Below are 20373 nucleotides of genomic sequence, written 5' to 3'. Positions count from 1 at the left end.
AATCCTGTAGACCCATTTGCAGTTACTTTCTGATGGGCGTTTTAAAATCTCTCCGTCGTGTTTGCTCATCAATTTGTATTAATTGCTAATGGAAGCATTGCTCAATGGACTGTGTAAATGCTTTATGCACATTTAAAAGCCTCTTTATAGGTTTGTGAATATAGGATATTGAAACCAAAATGAGTCTTCTATTTTGAGTCTCTGGTTGCCTATGCTGGCAAATATTCTCGCAGTGTTGAAGATTTTAAAGAAAATGTAGAAGGGGCTAAATTTCCCACTGACAGCTGGAGTATCTTTCCTAAAAGGTTTCTCAATTCAGATTTCCTGTCTATGAAGAATGTGCTGCTTAGCTGCAGTGTTGAAATTAGAGGCTGCTAAAGCATACAGTAACATGCCACATGCAGAATGTTGCCCTTGAAGCATCACCTTTTATTCTATGGCGGTTATAGCCCCAAAAAAGGGTTTCCAAGTTTGAAGCACAACCTGATATTCAGACTCCCTTATTCTTGGGTGGATTTTGCCACACCTGTGTGGCTCTTGAAGCTGTATCCTGAAGAAGGGGATTAAAACATTCAAGACGATGCCTTTACTGTATGCAGTGGCATTGATGGATGTTTGGAATCCTTGAATTAGTGTCCTGCCATCCTGTGGCAGGAGGAGGTAATAGTATGTGCTTGATTGTTACTGTACAAATTATAGTGGGACAAAAGGGCCTTATTTTGGTTACTGGTTTCATACATATAATTTGTACAGCACATTGGAATTGCTGTTTTATAATTCTACTAATTCACTGACTTTCTCCATGACCTTTCCTTGTTCAGTTATGCTTCAATGTGGAAAAATTGCCTGACGCTGTATACAGGAAGAGGTGGAGATCTTCAAAAAATTGGAGAGTAAGTATGATGACACAACAGGATGGGATTAATCTTGTGATGTCTGCCACAGTGTGATAGCCTGACAGTATTCACTTATGGCTCTGACCTATATAATAACCACTTGGGCAGAGTGCCAGAAAGTATCTGGTACCTTTTTTGAGGTCTTATCGCAATAGAGTTGGTGCCCTTCAGGAGAGCAGAGGAAATTGGAAGTGGGGAGGATTAGGAGACACTGCTTTAAAAGAACTGTTTCAGCACTTTGTGCCCCACAACCCTCCTGCTGTTGAGTTTTGCAATTCAGTTTTTACGAGACTAAAAGAAAATAAGCTTGGTTGCTAGAAGAAATACATAAGCTTGCTCACTGGTTCATTTCCTATTTTGAGATTTAAGAGGAAAAATCTATGCAACAAATTGAGGTCTGTTAATAGAACCAGCCACAAGCAGCAGTTTAAATATGTCTCGGGATTATGCCCGGTCGGCACAGGGCAATTGTGGCTTTCATTGTTTGGATCAATTCTAAATTTGTGGCTTGCTTCCTTTTTAAGGAGCTGACTTGACTTTGACCTTTCGAAGTACATCCCCTGCTGGTAGACCTGTAGGGCAGCATAATTATTGGAAGTTCTTGTGGAAAAGGCTATGGGCAAGGCTACTAATAGAATATCAATTAAATGGGATTTTTTTCTCTCTCTGGTGTTGGGATCACATTGCATGATTTCAGTTTTGCTCTGTGGAAACTGAACCAATTGCCTTGCCTATAATATACAAAGAGGCTGTAATAAAATTTGACATTCTGTGGGAATGTGGGCTTTTATGTTTTGGCAATTGTGTTTGATTTCATCTGCTTTTTTCCCCATGGCACACTAAGCTTTGGCTGAGGGAGTATTGATTTATGAAGCCTCTTGAGGTGAAATAAAGCTCTACTTTTTAGTATTGAGTTCTTTGACATTACAAGATGTGATTTAGAAAAAATGCAGAAGGTGCATAATCACTAAGCTAGGTATTTGCATCGGCATTTACATAGTTGAAAGTCATTACTACTATATTGTAATCTGAAGAAAAATATTTCTGCTCCCATTGTCCCCTGGCAAATTTGGGGTGGAAGGAGGAGGTGGAGAAAGGAGCAAATGATGGGTGAAGAGCAGTTGGTGCGTTAAACATTGGCTGTGTTGCTGAGAAGATGTCCGACCTGATGCATGAAGTGACAATCGGCCATTTTTGTAATCCTAGTATGTCTGGCAATGCAAGGCTTGGTGGGGTGGGGGGTGTATCAAACTGCTGTGTTGTTCGGTGCCATTGCTGCTTTGACCACAAGTCATGTTACAGTAACCTAAAGATGGAAATGTTTTTTCCCCTCATTCCCTTTCTGGTCAATATATTGGCTGCAGATGGCGTAACTGCAATTATAGAAACTGGCTCTGCAACTCCTCCAACTCTTCCCCCTCATCTATTTTTTGCAACTACTTTTTAGAAATATTAAAGTTTTTTTTTTCCTGTTGAGCAGAGTTTAACACTTTAATCTTTTATTGTGATAGGTTTTGTATGGTATATTCTGAAGTACCCAACTTTAGTGAACCAAATCCAGAATACCTCAACCAGATGAACCAAACAAACAAAGTTGTAAGTGACATTAGGACTGCTGAAAGCATGCATGTTGTCAGTGGTCATCTTTAACTTAAATTTCAAAAAACATAATTTAATTCAATCTCTAATCTTTTTTTACTATGGAGCTTTTATTCCTCCTTATCCATGTGGTGCTGCTCTTTCATTCAATAATATTTAAATGTTTTATCAAGGCACAAAGTGAACATAGAAACAATTCTCCTCCTAGTCAGCTGGCTACAAATGGACAGATGCAAACAGGTAAGCTGGTAATGCAGATCAATCTTGAATAAAACTCCTTGTGTATGATCACTGCAGTGTCCATGCTGGTTTTCCTCTGTCCTTCTCTCCCTCTTTCTTTTCTCTCTTCAGTCTGTTGTGCTCCAAATTCCAATAGATCATTGCTTCTCTGCTGTTTGTGGCCTGTTCTGCAGGAAAACTTGCCATCTGTGCTAAAATGTGCAATTTTGCTCCTAAAAGATTTCTTCTGGCTAAGTTAAGCAATGAAAAGTAGCTACTTTTTAACGTTACGTTTTTTCCTCAAATTCTTCTGCCTGCCTGACCATGATGCCTGTGTTGCTGACTGTCAATGTTGTGCTGCCAGGAAACACTAGCCTGCTGTGTGCAACTCTCCTTCAATGAAGACTAACTGAGCTATGCAGATCATAAAATCCCAGCTTTGATTCTTGGTCTGTGCTGAGTTCAGATCTTGGTGGTAGGACTGTTATAATTGGCTTCACCTTCTCTTGGGCAGGTAGGTGGAGTGAAAAACGACGAGGCTTTCCTGCTCCTGATCACTATCCAATAAATCCTGCTGGAAAGTGTGTGGACATGCCAACCAGTCTAATGTCAGTGGTGGAAAAACTACTAGAAACAATTGTCAAGGACAAAATTAATTTTCACTTGAAGCATGGGTTAATAAGGGACAGCCAGCACAGATTTGTTAAAGGCAGATCATGTCTGACTAAACCTTTTGAAGTAACAAAGGGTTGATGAAAGTAGTGTGGTACATGTGTTAGTGTATGGGATACTTGGCTCTGTAAATGGGGTCAATAAATACAAAACCAGGAAGTCATGCTAAACCTATCTCTGGTTTAGCCTCAGCTGGAGTATTGTGTATAATTCTGGGCACCACACTTTAGGAAAGATGCCAAGGCCCTGGAGAGGGTGGAGGAGGTTAATCAGGATGATACCAGAGATGAGGGGAGTTCAGTTATGTAGAGTGGAGAAGCTGGGATTGTTCTCCTTGGAGAAGGTTAAGGCGAGACCTAATAGAGGTATTCAAAATTGAGGGGTTTTGATAGTGTAAATAGGGAGAACTATTTCTTTTGGCAAGTGGGTCAGTAACCAGAGGTCATAGATTTAAAATAATTGGCAAAAGAGCAAGAGGGGAAATGAGAAATTTCTTCAGTGTTAAGATCTGGAACACCTGACAGGGTGGTGGAATCAGATTCAGGAACTTTTAATCGGCAATTGGACATGGACTTGAAGAGGACTAATTTGCAGGGTTATGATGGTACGGGACTAAATTGGGCAGCTCTTTCAAAGCTGGCACAGGTGTGATGGGCTAAATGGCCTCCTGTGCTACAAGATTTATTCTAAGGTGAGGACAAAAGGATCAGATTTAGTTGTGATGCTGCCTTTGCTCCAGTGTGCTGCTAACTGACTTTAAACAAGCTGCATCAAGTGTGGGGAGGAGGAGGAAAGAAATAAATCTATTGTATTTGGACTGCTGGAGCATCCCATGGATATTCAGTTGACAAATGCTCACTGTCCTGAGGTGAAAAGCTTCAATACTTTTTATACATCAAATGTTGAAATATAATTGTTTAAAATTGTCCATTGGAAATTTGGGAGCCACAGTAGCTGACTGGTCATAACCTGACTTCTGCACCTGTCCCTAATTTGATGCCATGGGATAAATGTTGAGTTATTCTCCTTTTTCCCCCCCCCCCCCCCCCCCCCCACAACCACACATAATGGTAAAGCTATAGCAGTATAATTGGAGAAAGTTGATCCAATCTCCTGCTTTGGTGGAAATCAACAAACCCCAAAGGCAAATTATTTCTCTTCAGCTTCCACCAGTCACAACAGGAAGAACTCTGGAAATTCTGCCCCATAATTTTAGTTGTATGGTAAATACAGGAAACTGTTATCTGGAGGCGAACCATCCAGCAAGCTTGAGCCGCCGGTAAAAATCAGGAGCCGTTTTTTATTCTTTTCGTTTCTTTGCTTTTTTTTTGTTGAACAGTCAAGCTGTGCAAGGTCTGTAGCTAAGCAACAGCTTCAGCTAGAGACGCTACAGAGACGCTTGCTGACTGTTGAGGTTGTTGCTAAGCAACAGGGTTTGTTGATTCATACGGAGATGAAAATCTCCGTATGTTTCAGCATTAGCTCTGGAGTGTACGGCAGTTTTGAGGGAACGGCAGCAGCTCGGTCCTGTCGGTGCCGGATAGCACAAAGTTTCCTGTACGTTAACATTTTGTGTACTGATTATCTTGAGGTTTCAGATAAACTGGCCCTGGTATCATGGTCCTGGCCACTTGAACCTTGGGGTCTGTAGTCAGTCACCACCTGTTGATCAGTAGCATAGTGGTTGTTACTGGACTAGTAATCCAGAGGTCTGGAATAATGATCTGGAGATGAGAGTTCAAATCCCACCACAGGATTCAATTAATTAAATTAAATAAATCTGGAATTTAAAAAAGCTAATCAGTAATGAAACTACTGGATTGTCGTAAAAACCCATCTGGTTCACTAATGTCCTTTTACGGAAGGAAATCTGCCGTCCTTACCCAGTCTGGCCTATGTGACTCCAGACCCACAGCACTGGTTGACTCTTAACTGCCCTCTGAAATAGTCTAGCAAGCCACTCGGTTGTATTCAAGAAGGCAGCTCACCACCACCTTCTCGAGGGAAAGTAGGGTTGTCCACACCCTGTGAATGAATAATAAAAAAGTTCACTGTTCAATAGATTGAAGATTCTGAGACCTGGCAGTTTAGTAAACTGGCTTTTGATTAAATCTTTATGAAGGAGTCAAGTAAATGACCCTTTATGGGGAAAATAACAAGTTTGACAATTTTTGATTGTCAAAGTAGGAGAGTTAAAGGAGTATTCAGATTGTGTTGCTGTCATAGAGAAGTGGGGCGGGGAGAGCCCAAGCTTGGCAGCTTGTCCTATAATCAGGCGTTGGGTGGTGAATTTGTGTACCTTGACTGGGCCTCTTGTTCAGTACCATTAATGTAGAAGTGATATTTGGAGTGTTATACTGTAGTGACTACTGTAAATCTATCTGAATTCAAATGGGGACATGACAATAATGGCCAGTGCAGAACAATCTATCGTCTGCTAATATTTAGGAACCTCACTGTTGTACAAGGCTGTCTAGCTTGTGTGCTTGCCCATCTTTCTTCCTCCTGCTTTGAAAAGCATTGACCACTATCAAACCAATATTCAGATTGTTCTTAAAACCATAATGAACGGAAGTATAAATGGTACACATTGTGTATCCAATCATTCATTGTATTGCCCTTGATCTGAAGAATCCTTAAACCAACTAACTCAGGACTGCTCTTCACCATTTTGTTTAACTTGAAGCTGGTGAGATTCTGCAGGAAATTTGTTTACCCACATTCTTAAACAGTCTTCTGTTCTATACAACTTTTGATTCATCAGGTTGAATGTGGTAAACTTTATTTAACTTCAAATGAGTAAATACAATGTTCATTGCTGCTGCTATTGTCCTCTTCATAATGTATTAAACTGTTGGTCATGAAAATGTGATTCACATTTCATTGTGAGCAGGATTAATCAGCCATTGCTTCACTCTTGTGGAGTGTGACCAACCTGAGTGGAACATGTTTATGGATTTTACTTGGAAGCTTGTAGTTCTTGTTTCTTTTAATGCTGTGACTTGTTTAAAGTGTACAATCTTGTTTTGCTCAACATATAAAAGCATTAATGTCAAGGATTTTATTAATAATTTTTGTTTAGGAAATGGCTCTCAAAGTGCAGCATTGCACGGGGGACTTCCCCCATCAAGCAATAACCATCAGCAGCAACAGAACCCTAACTTTGTAGGTGGTGGAAGAAGCAATGGACGGGGACCAATAAGTCAGCCACAGATGACTCTAGCTCAAGGATCTGCAACTGTTAGCAATGGAAGAGACCCACGTAGAGCATTCAAAAGATGACCTGTGCCATATGTATATACAAACCTTGTTCAACTCTACACCCTACTTGAATCCACTTGATGCACTTTTATTTTTTTTTTATATAAAACTGAGTTTGTATGTGTGTTTTGTTTTAACCCTCTTCATTTTAAGGTGGGGTTTTGAACTGTAAAACATTGACTCCTTAATAGTTGAGGTGTCTTGCAGTATTCAAGCTGCGCAAGACTTATTACCTTATGGTCTGAAAATGAGTTGTGTAAGTAGAGGTGGTTGTCTCTTGAGAGCAGCAAGGGAAAACAGTTAATTTTAGATTTAAAATGTCAATAAAATCACAAATTCAATTACTGATAGCATGTAGTGAAGGGTATTATGTCACCTGTACTGTGATCAGGAGTGTTGAAAGGTTGCATCTTGCTCATGTAACCTATACTAAATTTATGAAAAGGATACATCCCTTCAAGTGGTTTATGATGGCATTGCAGGAAGTTGCTATGCAATGTTAAAGCTATTGCTTACTAGAAATGAACTGTACAGAATGGGTGGAGCTTGGGTTTAATCTATAGTCTCTAATCTAGCCAAAATGGCAGTGGTGATACAACTGGTTTGTGTCCCTGGGTCAGTGGAGGGGAAAATAACAGGGTTCCTGCTTCTGGCTGCTAAGCAATGACTCCTATTGGAAGAGTGCAGGATGGAGCTTGGTTGGAATTCTCCATCCAACCCTGCTGCTATACATTCTGAGGGAGGAATGGCCACTAAGAACTGAAGGTAGCTGGCATCTGACTACCCGAGCACAAGTTCCTTTCTTAACATGCCTGGGGAGGGGAATATTAAGAGAAAATGCCACAGGACTTTTTTTTTTTTTTTTTTTTTAAGTGCAACCAGCTGTAGTTCAAAGCATAAGTGGAAAGGTATTATGAAACTTAATTTTTATTATTGGGCAGCAATTAGTTCTAACACTTGGGGTGGTATGCTGCAATAATATACACCTATGCAGTCTGACATTGGATTTGAACTAACACAGCAAGTACTTCTACCAATATGGCCATAAATGTTTGTTACTGCCTGATGTGAATTGTGTAATTGCTCAAGTCTGATTTAACATGTCTGTTTATACATGAATTTTAATGAGCACATACAGAAAAGTAGATGGGAAATTTACTCTGCTTAGACCCTTCAGTGTTAAGCTGTAGAAAGTAGTAATGTTTTGCTTCCAGTCCAAGTTGCCTGTTGTTTCTTTACTGTTTTTATATTCTGCCTAGTTTTGTTTAAGATAATTGATGGTGATCATGTGTTCAAGCCTTCCTCTCAACACTTGAATACACCATCACCACTGCTGTCCTGGATGCTGCACTGTCAGGTGTCGTCTTTCAGATGAGATGTTAAACTGAGGCCAAGTCTGCCACCTCGGTGAATGTAAAAATCCCATTTGAAGAGGAGTAGGGGTGTTTTTCCGGTGCCCCGGTCAGCATTTCATTGTTGCCTGTGGGACCATGAGTGTGCAAATGAGCTACCACACTTGCCTACATTACAACAGTGCCTACAATTCAAATGTACCTCATTGGTTGTAAAACACTTTGGGCTGCCCTGAGGTTCTTTCTTTATACCTCTCTGCACAAAGAAGGTTTGCAGCCGCCCCCCCCCCCCCCCCCCGGCAACCGAATGTGCGCATGTTTTATTTTACTTGTCAATCTGTTTTTCTGGGTTAATAATCCTTCACTTGAATGCTGTAAAGGGACTGGGCACAGCCTTTACAGCTTCTTGCCCATAAAATCCATATCAAACCAATACTAAATTTGGAACCGCTGAAGTCTACAGCAAGAATGGTAACAATAATTTTCTATGGAACATGTGGGTCATGTTAAAGCTGTTGGGGAAATCTGCATCATAGAAAAGCCAACATTTTAAGCTGCCTTAAAAAGACTTCATGGATTTACTAGAAGTGAGTGTTTTCTTTAACAAAAAACATTTATTACAATTAAATACATAAATTCAGAATTTATGGTAAAATAATCAAATGGAAATTCTAATACTTAATAACAAAGTTGTGTGTATAATCCATAGCCAAGGATTTAAGTACTGGCTAATTCATATCAACCAAATTCTTATTCTTAATACCTAGATGATTAGAATTTTGCTAAAAAATGTAGTTTTATTAAGGAAGCCATTCTAAGTAAATATATTCTAGTGCCCAATTAATTTAGGGTTATCAAATCAGTATGTATAAGAATAGGGGGAGGTAGTTTGGATGTTTTTTATTTGTATATTTTCTATTTCTGCTCCTCCACATTGGGTTTGGTGCCATTGGCCTCCACTACCTTGCCCAAGTGGCCGTTCTCCCTGTATGTTCTCTGACAGTGCCTGGCAGCAGTTGAGTTCTGCGCACCGCTGACTGAGCAGGACTGCCGGATTGTGCTCGGCAGTAGGATTTGTGGCTGTTTTTGTGACCCGCCTTTCCCTAATGCAAAACTGCGGAGATTACTTGTAATGCTCCTATTGCTGCCATACCTGAGATCAATGATCTCCATACAGTGGGGATCAAAGCTGGGCCTTTCCTGGTCAGCGTACCTCTGCAGCGCACAGCCAATTGGGGAAACTTTCTGTATTGTAATTATGATTAATTTATCTATATCTAATGTGCTTTTGCTAGGAGTTAGCAAAAGTACTCATGCAAACTATGGATAGTGCCTTAATAGGAGAATGTTATCATTAATAACAAAGTTGTGTATAATCCATAGCCAAGGATTTAAGTTACACACAAGCACTCTTAGCATTTCTGGAAGTTGGTGAAACTGACTGATGCCAGGTTTGGCATGCACCAGGTTTGGAATGCTTCACATTTGTGTATTAAAGTTCTAGCTGTTGCAATATGTATGGGACAATGAGATGTATTTGGGGATACAGAGGACTATGATGGAACAGAAAACAGGTGTTGTGGCTGTATATAGCAAGTCTGTCTATTGTTGCAGCCTGTTTTTTTCAGCTGCTGATGAATCTAATTTCTATGCTTATTTTGAGTATGTAAAACAACTTGGTTTTTGTCACCATTTATGTGTGAGGTGCTAGTGCCTTAATTTACCCTTGGCCTATGAGTGAACACATTTCAGTAGATGATGGCTACAGCCACTAGCGTGCTGAACCCTTAAAATGAAATAATTACAATGGCAATTTATGAAAAGGTTTGAAGATGGGTTCCATTTTGTTTCTATACATGGTCTTTTGAATAATTCCATGCCGTGTGATGATTCATTGGAGGGAGTATAGTATCATTTTCCAATTTGAGGGGCTTGGGTGGTATAGTGAATTAGGGAAAAGTTCACATTTTTAAAGATTGAGGGGAAAATCTGCTGCCCAAAGCACAATAGATTTGAGCAATCTTTCATCCCTACCTACTGCAAGGAATGAAAACTTGTTACACTTTGTAGTTGGGTTGCTCTTTATAGGTTGGGTTTGAGATATTGGAATAGGAGTACACTTGTTCACTCTTGTTGCTAGAGGGACTGATCTTGACAGGGTACAGATGGTAATGCAGGAGCTGTTGGCTACTACATCTTTCTCTTCACCTGCCCCATAGGGGGTGAATTTATAAATACACACCTTACACCCATTATCACGTCATAGGGACCAAGTTAACTGGCACATAAAGTGCATATTTTTTTAAATAATGAAAAAGTTGGCAATTTGAAGCAAAGCCCCCAAAATGCTGGAACTAGCCTGAGGATAGTCTGCGCCTACCAACAGAGGAGGTTGAGTGACGCTTGGGACCGAGCCTCTATCCACAGCGTCAACTCTCCAGCAGATGGCGACTGACCTGCTGGATAGTTGCACTATTTTACTTTTGCAGTATTTTGTCTCCCACCTTTTATGGATTTATTTTCCCATCAACGTAGCTGCTGTAGTTATCCTTGCTATCTTAGTTGGTCCTAGTGTGCACAGGGAGAGTAGCCTCGGTGCTCACAGGCTCCGAAAGCTGCAGCAATTCTTGCAGTTATCCAAGGAACTGCCACAATTCAAAGTGAACACATGAAACACATCGCACACGACATCCATCTCATTGCTTGACCATTATTTTCTGTTCCTGCTACTTACGTTTCCTTCTGGAATATTTAACGTGTGTTTTTCTTTTTTACAGTTGGAGGTGTCATTAACAAATTGTTATAGGGACTATTATCCCTTAAACACGAGGCGCAGTTCATCCAATATATTTTAGCGGATCGGCAGGCACAGTGCTTCACGATACTTGGAAGTAAAATGCAACTTGGCTTTTTCAACCCGATGCACATGATTTAAATGCACACTCAATTCAAGAGGCCGGTGACCTTTACTGTCAGTTTACGTTTCCTTATAGTAGATACAATTATGCAGGTCACATCAGTTAACATATGTAATTTTGTCCTCCCCGTGGCGTTTTAAAAAATGGGTAACGTTGCCCAGATATTTTAATTGTGTGTGTGTATATATTGCATTTATATAGCGTCTTCACTGTCGTAAAATGCTCCAAATGAGCCACTTGAGATAATAGGGCAAGCGACCAAAAGCTTGGTCAAAGAGGTAGGTTTTAAGGAGCGTCTTGAAGAGGTAGAGAGGCTTAGGGAGAGAATTCCAGAACTTGGGGCTTCCACATATGAAGGCATAGCTGCCCATGGTGGAGCAATGAAAATCGGGGATGCACAACAGGCCAGAATTGGGGCAGTGCAGCGATCTATGGAGTATCAGGGCTGGAGGAGGTTACAGAGAGGAAGGGGCAAGGCCATACATATTCGGTCTAGTCTTTAGGGCTCCACACTAGGTCTGTACAGTCTGAAATTCCAGTGTTGAGAACCTTCAGAAACTATTTTACTCACTGGGCAGCAAGTTAATTGACAAACCTGCAAACAATGCAGCTATTGTACTACGAGGGGGCCGCTGTACCAGTGGGATAGATGCAATCTTCATTTTACTTCCCTAACCCTTCATTCACTTAACCACCCCTTTTTTACTTGGAAAACATTTAACCCAAGATACTTCAATGAAATTATATTTAAAGGGCTGGATGGTTGAAGCGCAATTGGCGGGGGAGGATATCTCGAGTGAGATAAATGCTTCACCAGTGGTGGCGGATTCCCTGCAATTTTCTTCCAAGCATCTTTTATTAGGTAAGGGTATCAGGACATGGAGCTCGAGGCTGAATGGAGTTGAGGTAGGGATGCTCATTGAATGGCGGAGCAGGTTCGAGGGGCGGAATGGCCGACTGCTCCTACCATCCGCACCTTCCCCGCTCTTCGTCAGCCTTATTAAACCCCATTTCTTTGCCTATGCGTTTGCCTCTCCACGGAAAATACCCACTTTTGTTTCTGGCCGGTGTTTACCTCCAGTTTGGGAAGCTCTCATTTTTACCTAACGCGCGCTACCTAAATGCAAGTTTTTTGATGTGACGGGATTTTATCATGCACACTTCGGATATCGACTGCACATCCAGCCCAGGGAACTCACTGGGGCTGCAGTAAACCTCATCCCTTGCGCCGCCGTATCATTTCTGGGGTAAGAGCTCGGCTGTTATTCAAGTCGAGGTCCATGGACCCCTGGGGAATCTGTGAGAGCTTACCAAGGGGTCCGTGAGGTCCTAACGTGAAATCTGATATTTCTGTCGGCGTATCTGTCGTTCACCGAGCATTCTGGTTACTGGTGTAAGGTTATAGGGGTGGGCATTCTGGTACAATGAGCGCTGCTGCTGATTCGTTACAGATCACTAGAGGGCAGCAGGCCACCAAATACTTAGCATAGCTATCATTGATTCACTGAATTCAGGGTTTTTGACAGCTGGAGTGACGTGCATCAGTTCTTAAAATGTATAGCTAGTGATAAGGTGCCGGGCAAGAAACACAAATATGTAAGTTTTCTGTTGGGAAGGAGCTGCCATCGCCAATAAAAGAAAGGTTGAGGACGAATATTCCATACCCGCAGTATTGATACCAATAGCATCTGAGGCAAAGTTCCGCATTTTACTTCCCCCTCTATCTTGATAAGCAGTGTTCTGTTGCCAATAATAAGATATTTACTACAGCGATAGCGCCAACGACCCTGAGGCAGATCGTGCTGTCTTTTGAGTGATTTAGGACAAGGTGTGCCGATATATTTACAGTTTTCTTTCACAAAATTGAATTTCGAAAACCCACTGGCTTATAATTCACAACCGCCCGGACCAGAAATCAGTGTGCTTCCAAACTAACAAAAGAGAATCCGTGTTCTCCACTTACACTATTCCTAAACAACAAAAAGTTACCTGTTTTGTTTAATTTTTTCTTTAACTATCCCATTTGCTGTGCTTTTATTGACATCCATTAGAGCACCTTGGTTGTTTTCACAGAATCACAGAAACCCCACAGTGCAGATAGAGGCCATTTCGGCCCATCGAGCCTGCACCGACACATATCCCACCCGATTCCCGTAACCCCTATACCAACACATATCCCACCCTATCCCCATAACCTCACGTATTTAATCCCCCTAACACTAAGGGTCAATTTATCATGGCCAATCAACCTAACCCACACATCTTTGGACTGTGGGAGGAAACCAGAGCACCCAGAGGAAACCCACGCAAACACGGGGAGAATGTGCAAACTCCACACAGACAGTCGCCCGAGACCAGATTTGAACCCGGGTCCCTGGCGCTGTGAGGCAACAGTGCTAACCACTATGCCACCGTGCTGCTAGTGTGGGTATTTTTATTCAAAGGTATTTACATTTTATTCCAACTATGCATTTATTGGCCTGGCTTTTAAATCCTACTCCTCCTTAATATATACGTGCTACTTTTGAATTTACCTTAGTTTCAAGGCTGTGTAACTCCAGGCACTGGAGTATCTGGGTTTGAATTCCAGCTTCAGTGACATTTGAATCAGACTTCCTCAATAAAGGTGTCCGGCATAGTACTGGAAGAGTAGAGGTGCCTGTCCACTGTGAGGCCCACAATTCAATAAAAGCTAGCAGCCAGACATTGAAAGTAGTGGTAGAGACAGAAGAGATGTTTGATTCCATTTGTGATTAAAAGGACAGTGACAGCATTGGCTAAGGGGCAGAAAGCAGAGAGTAGTGGTGAATGGTTGTTTTTCAGACTGAAGGGCAGGAAAGTTTCCGCCCCAATCAATATTCCAGCCCCTGTAAGAAAATGGCCCAGAATTTGCAGTAGTAATAAAGGCGAGTCCGTCAGCGTCGCCGTTATTAGAGGGTAAAACTGACAACTTCTGCGTCCGTGCATTCACAGTTAAAAGTGGAAATCTGGAACGTGCTGTCAGATACCCTGCTCCTCCACAGGGTGCGCTGTTGCAGTCTTCGCAGATGGAATCAACACAATCAGTGATTTGATGTGAACTTCAACTATTTACGCACTATCCTCGCTGTAAAATCCAATGAAGTCTTGTTCAATCAGAGGTAACTGAGATTTTAACGGCATACTAAGTCTTAATTACTGTGGAACAACCTCTCTGGCCGTGAAAAGGTAATTTTACAAGTGTGGAGTCTCATTTCCTCAGAAGAACATTTAAAAATTGCAGATTAAAAAACAATGTTAATTCATTTTTATTTTTCTAAAGATTTTTTAAATGATATTTAAGCTTCTCCCTTTATCTCATGTGTATGTTCCAATCTTTATTTTGCTTTCTGTACAAAGATTTAAATGATTTATATTCCCTGCTTTTTACTTCCTGCTTTGCTGTCTGTGAGAATTCTTCAATCTGATTGGCTGATCAGCCTGTTTGCTGCCTGCCCTGTTCCTGTACACCACAGATCCACTGTAGATGGCGCCAAATTGAAACTGACATCGGAAATTAGGAAATCTTTGTGGGCAGCTTTTTATTGAGTTCAGCGGTGAATGCTGACCAGATTTTTGATACAAACCTAGGAGACACTAATAAGTTGAAAGAAACCAGCCACTCAAAGGTGTTATTATTACAGAATTGAAGGATATGGGGCTGGTCTGGGGTGATATGCTGATTTATAAGTAAAACACGATGCTCCACACAAAATATTTTTGTACAAATAACATGCCGCTTTAAGCATTGCTATGGCCTCTTGGAGTCTCGGGATATTAATGGTGAAATGTGTAGCTCGGTCAGCAGGTGGCACTCTGACTCTATGAGGCTTCAAGAAGAGCTTTGCATTAATCAGTATAATTGATCCTTTAAACTGCAGTAGTGTGACAATAAATCGCCCGGCTTCTAACCTTTACATTAGCAATTATTTATTAAAACTGGCTTGTGGCACACAGTTCTACAAATTAAACACTGCCAACAATAATCCGGATCGATCTGCAGCAGTTCCTTATCTTCATGTCATAATGTGGTTTTCTCCGATCACCGTCCCTCCCCATCTGGCACCAAGTCCCACTCACCTATCACTCCTGTCCACGTTGCCTCCAGGTTGCCCAACACCTTCAATTTTAAATTCACATCCCAGAAATCCCTTGATGGGCTTATTTCTTCCTATCTCAGTAACCACCTCCAGCCCTACAACCTCCCCAGAACTCTCAAGTCAGGCTCTGGCCTATTTTGCATCCACCTCCTCCAATTGCCCTATCAATGAACTTGCCTTCAGCCCTATATGGCCCTAGGATTCTGCCCCCCTCCCCCTTCCCCCCCCCAACCTCTCCTCTCCAAAACCCACCTCTTTCACCAGGCTTTCAGTAACCCCTCCTAAGAACTCTCTTTGGTTCCCCATTCCTTTTTTCTCTGTGAAGACCTTGTGATGTTTTTCTACGTTAGAGGCTCTAAATAAATACAAGTTGTTTTTGTTCAACACAAAAAGGTAGAACACATTTCCTTACCCAGAATGATGTAATCACAACATTGCCTACAAAAGGATGGGGCAAAAAATGTAATGCTCACTAATAAACATATCCAGCCCTAGTTATTCAGAATCTGCAACACTGATCTAGCAGTTTTATAGTGAAAAACTTATGGTCAAATTTCAGCTTTTACTGACAAGTAGAGGAATACAGTTGTTATTAATGTGTAATCCTAGTAGGAAATAGTATCCTGTTTTGACAGTCACTGCTTGTCAACACAGCCTTTTCTGTTACATAGAAATGCTGGCAAATAAACAGTATTTTACATCATTCACCTCTTGGAGATGTGCATCAGTACCCAAACTGTCAGTCGATGTACTCATAAGTATTCTCCTGCTTGTCACCATCAGACTCACTGCGCTTGAAATGATAGTCAATTAATCTGGATAACAGGCGCAACCACCTAAAGGAATTAAGCATGAACGCAGGAAGATATATATTCTACACTGCATTTGAAATAAACAATGGCCAATTACCATCATATTATTAATGAACGATTACCATAATGTTAGTAGCAAGGAATAACAGGCAGGGATCCACTTTTAATTCTTTTTATTTACTCTTCAGGCTTGGATACTTAGTTACAGTTATAAAACATTTCTTGGCTTTCATTTTGTTTAATAGCAAACAGGAAAATAACTGAAGAAGAAGAACGTTCACCAAGCAATATATTATATGTGAAGACAATTAGAATATATATTTATTGTGGCAATTTATCTCAGAAAAGCTATTCTCAATTAGCAATAAAGGGTGAAAGAAGCTGGAATTCATCTGCGTTACACAGGCCATGAAATGACACCACTTGGCACCGGCGTAGCTGAACTGTTTACATTGGTACAGGGAGTAGAGATGCAGTACTATTTCCTTTTTAGTCGAAGTTTCCTTGAGTTCCTCAGTTTTATGCATGATTCTTTTCAATTTTTTTTTTAGAAAATTGGCGTCTACCTAAATAGTTTACCAATATGAATCAAAATAGAGCGGTTGTATGTATAAAACAGATACATTTCAAATAATTATAATGTAAATTGTCTTGGTGTCTGTTCTACAGCTTTCATACAGACCTGCAAGTATAAAACCCAAATAACACAAACTTTGTCCAGAGAGTTTGCTTCCTCACCAAATACCGTCAAATATACAATTTTATAAACCTATCCCAGTGCTGTTTGTTCATATCCCACTGTTACTTTCTATCTTTAACCTTTCACCTTCCCTCCCCCAACATGCTTCAGTCTCTCTAGGCTAGCCGTGAACTCCCTGTAGGGTTACAGTAGCTAATAATAACTATCACAAGCATGATTTTCATATATAACTGGAGGTTCATTGGGCCACTCTCCGGAGGTTTAGGCCGTTTGCTGTATCTGCAAAACAGCGGGCTCGTCTGGCTCCTCAATGTGCAGCTCTATATTCGATCCTGTGTGTTTTGCATCGTCTTCTTGCTGGTTTTCGGGGAGGCCCTCCAGCAGGATCTCGGCCTCCTCTGTGCTTTCCGCCTTCATCACAACGCCCCGGCTGTTACTGCTTTCCATCGCAAGTTCCGCCTCTTTCATTTCCTTTTCTGCCGTCTCTTTAGCTTCGTCGGCTGTTAAAGTGCTGGGGGATATTTCCAAGTGCGCTTCGGGGAACACATCGTCTTCAGCAGGACCTGATGGGTTGGCTTCCAGTGTGACGACCGTGTCGCTGGGGCTCTGCGGAGGCGTCTCCCCGTTCCTAACCTTTTTCACCTTGAAAGTCATGGGCGTTACTTTGAAGCTGGAGGACTTAGCTGAGTGCGGCTTCTGTTGGTTTGGGGTGAGCGACTTCTTAATCTTCTCTCGTCTCTCGGGAGACACAATCTTCGTGCCAAACTTATTCATCCTTTTCTCAATGTTCTCGCGGGAAAAGGCTTTCTTGATGCTGTCAACTTTCTTCATACTTGATCTCTTGATTTTCGCAGCCCTGGATTGCTCTAGCTTTTCCAATTTATCCCCATCGTGTATTTCGTCGTTGTCCTCACCTTCGTGGATGTCTTCGTCCGAGGACAGCTCCCGTGATGGAGGGGTATCTTCCACGGCTTTGTTCGCGTCCACACATTCTTCCTCTGCCGCGTCTTCTTTCGGCTTTTCAACAAAAAGGTTGGCTGGGATCTCCGCTTCCTCCTGCAAGGATTCACCAAGTTTAAAATCAACAGTTGCTCACTAGCCCATAAACTTAAACAAAACTATGGCTGTTTAATAAAAAAAAATCTACTTAACAAAATTGCCTCTGCTTAGCACTTCAATATTTTGCCTCCTTTTAACAGCCAGCTATCTATATTTATTGCTTGAATGTGTTCTATAGCAAAAAGGCGATTGAATTACATTATAACTGATTAAAAAAAATACACACACAGTAGTAAACTGAGGGATGAAACTGACTTTAATTATGAGCACATTGATCTGGGGGTATGTGTGAATTTCACAGTAAGGCTAGGATAAACTATTTTTTTGGAATTAAAGCAAATTTGATTGCATTGGGAAATGTTAGCAGGTTCTGAGCGCGATAATAAGCACTAACAAATGACGACTGAAAGTTTGAGAACCACAATCCAAAAGTCTGGGTTAGTCTACAGAATCAGAAGAAATTGGAAATGCGCCAACAATGAAAGATAAAATTAGCTGTCATTTGTTGTAATTACTCTTCATTTAAAATTTACTTTTGTTCTGTTGACTTCATATATCTCGGCCCTGACTCTTCCCCCCCTCATTTCCGAGCACTCTTGGTTCAGGTTGAGGTTCCTAATGGCTCTACATTAACCTAAACCCTTATACTTTATTTACCTTCAGGAGTAAACGCATCGTTTAATTTGCCAATTAAGGCCCTGTTGCTAAAAGGTACGCTTGAAAGACAAGTACAATCCACAACGCAAGCTGGTTGGTAATTCTTGTTATGACATATGGTATTTTAATATTCCTTTTCTTCAAAATCAAATCTAGAACGTTAGAGGGAGAAGCTATCAAGGTCCTAGAAATCAAAAGCCAAATACTGCGGCTGCTGTAAATCTGAAATTAAATAAGTGTCCACCCACAATTACTTAAATTGGAAAAAAAAATGCCGTGACTCATTCTGCTACAATCTCGGTCAAGTGGTTAATGAAAATTTACACAGTCTCGGACAACTTCAAACAGATCAGTTTCACAAACACCAAATTAATTCTACACATTTGGAATGTATTTTAAAAGCTGTTTTGAGGTGTACAGTTTCAGCCAGGATGGGTACACATTTTACTGCTTGCATTCCAACCCCGTCCCACCCTTCCCGGAAAAATGCAAAGCACTGGTCCCGCGTCAGCGAGTTGACAGCACAAGCACAGCCCGCCCTCTTACTGTACGAACACGAGAAATGTTTTCACTGCAGATTGCCTGACACACCCCACCCCATACCTGCTCACACAGCAGGATCGGAGATCAGTCCGCGACATAACGACATGGAAGTGCAGTCCTTCACTGCCACCAGGATTCATGAGATAGGGCGGGGACCGTGATGGTGAAACTGCTAACACTTCAAACATATGTTATGTGAGGGGAGAGAAACTGTTTTGATCATTCTTGCAAAATAGAAGCCGTCCGAAATAGCATTTGTTTTGCGGCTTTCACCGAATATAAAGGGTGTAAAGGCCCAAATATGCAACACATTGCGTATTATGTTTACCACTCATAATCCTTTCTTTAAAGAATTATTTGTGCCCAGGTCAGGCAATTATGGATCGAAAGAGCTGGACTAGTGCAATTCGTAAACAACTCCCAACTCTAAAACAGAGTGCAGGTTAATTTCTGAAACTCACATAAAATAAGTAACTGACAGGAATGAGGTTTTTGCAGTCAGTGGGCAGATATTGCAACCACTCAGTTTTCATTCGGATCTGAAGCGAGTGTGCGCTGTAAACACCGTTTAATGATCGGCATCACTCTCTAATAAATTGCAAGGTGTCTCGGTGACTGATGCAACCAGCTGCACTTTGCACCGAGACGGCGGTCCGCCCCCAACCTTACCTGGAAGATCAACACTCGGAAGTTGTTCTTCTTCAGGAGCTGCGCCTGGTTGGTCTCCAGCTTCTTCACCTGCGCCGTCTGCTTGTCCAGGCGCTCCCGCATCTCCTTGACGTTGGTGCTGACTTTGCGCGATTTGTCCAGCAGCTTGTTGACGGTGTTGCTGGTGGTGCTGTGACTCTTGGACAGTTTGGTGATGTCGCTCTGGATGCCCTTCACCGAGCTCTCCACCCCGATCTGCCGGTGCTCCATCTTCTTCTGGTTGTCCTGCACCGTGTCCAGCATGTTGACCAGCTTGTCCAGCAGAGCCAGAACGGTGATGGCGTTAACTTGCGAGCCCTCCCGGATCGACTCGGCCTTGATCGGCCCGGCAACGTGGCCGGGAGCCGGGCTGGGAGGCGTGCTGGAGTCCAGGCTCGGGCTGGGTGGCGGGCTGGGCTCCGTGCTTCCCTGGACGGCCTCGGTGCTACTTTTCTCCGCTTGCACTCCGTCTTCTCCCATCTTGACGATCTCCACAAACTTTTGTTTCCCCCTCTCCTCCCCTTGCTGTATCTCGGCGGTGTAACTCTGAGTGTGTCTTCCTTCTCGGGGAGAGTTGCAAACCGCAAAGACTAAAGCTCGCACCCCTCCCTCCCTCCCAGCTCGGCTCGACTCGGCTCCCTCCTTCCCCTGAGGCTGTTTTTTGTAACTTCCCACAGCCGCCTCGCCAGCGACCTAGTTACGGAAAACCCCGCTCCAGTGCAGTACGTGTCCACAGCCAGTGGCTGCGCCTGGTTACACGCGGGGGTTGGGCTTCCCCCAGAGATTTTTTTCCCATAAATACCAAAACAATTTTGCAAAACGTCTGGATCCTGTAAAAACAAATCATAGGGAATCTGGCCCTAGTCCCACAGCTGCTATT

General features: G+C 42.0%; 2 protein-coding genes across 2 annotated transcripts in view; one reads left to right on the top strand and one right to left on the bottom strand.

The window, feature by feature from the left end:
* Window positions 1–16394, top strand: part of LOC147120227 (SOSS complex subunit B2-like) — a 24391-nt gene extending 7997 nt beyond the window's left edge. The window contains exons 3-6 of the mRNA XM_085985843.1: window positions 822–893; window positions 2408–2492; window positions 2669–2735; window positions 6469–16394. Coding sequence (XP_085841969.1) covers window positions 822–893; window positions 2408–2492; window positions 2669–2735; window positions 6469–6668 — 424 coding nt within the window. The 3' untranslated portion in view covers window positions 6669–16394. The remainder of the gene's footprint in view (window positions 1–821; window positions 894–2407; window positions 2493–2668; window positions 2736–6468) is intronic.
* LOC147120226 (caveolae-associated protein 2-like) lies at window positions 16004–20373 on the bottom strand. The gene is made up of 2 exons (XM_085985841.1): window positions 19476–20373; window positions 16004–17603 (listed from the first exon to the last, which is right to left on the bottom strand). Exons 1-2 carry the CDS (start codon window positions 19971–19973, stop codon window positions 16809–16811), a joined length of 1293 nt encoding a protein of 430 aa, XP_085841967.1. The 5' UTR covers window positions 19974–20373; the 3' UTR covers window positions 16004–16808.

Source organism: Somniosus microcephalus, chromosome 4, assembly GCF_052327205.1.
Source record: "Somniosus microcephalus isolate GS21.2 chromosome 4, FLI_Smic_1.0, whole genome shotgun sequence".
In the NCBI taxonomy this organism is placed as follows: Eukaryota; Metazoa; Chordata; class Chondrichthyes; order Squaliformes; family Somniosidae; genus Somniosus; species Somniosus microcephalus.
Note: the sequence above shows the minus strand (reverse complement) of the source record. Positions and strands in the feature narration are given on the sequence as shown.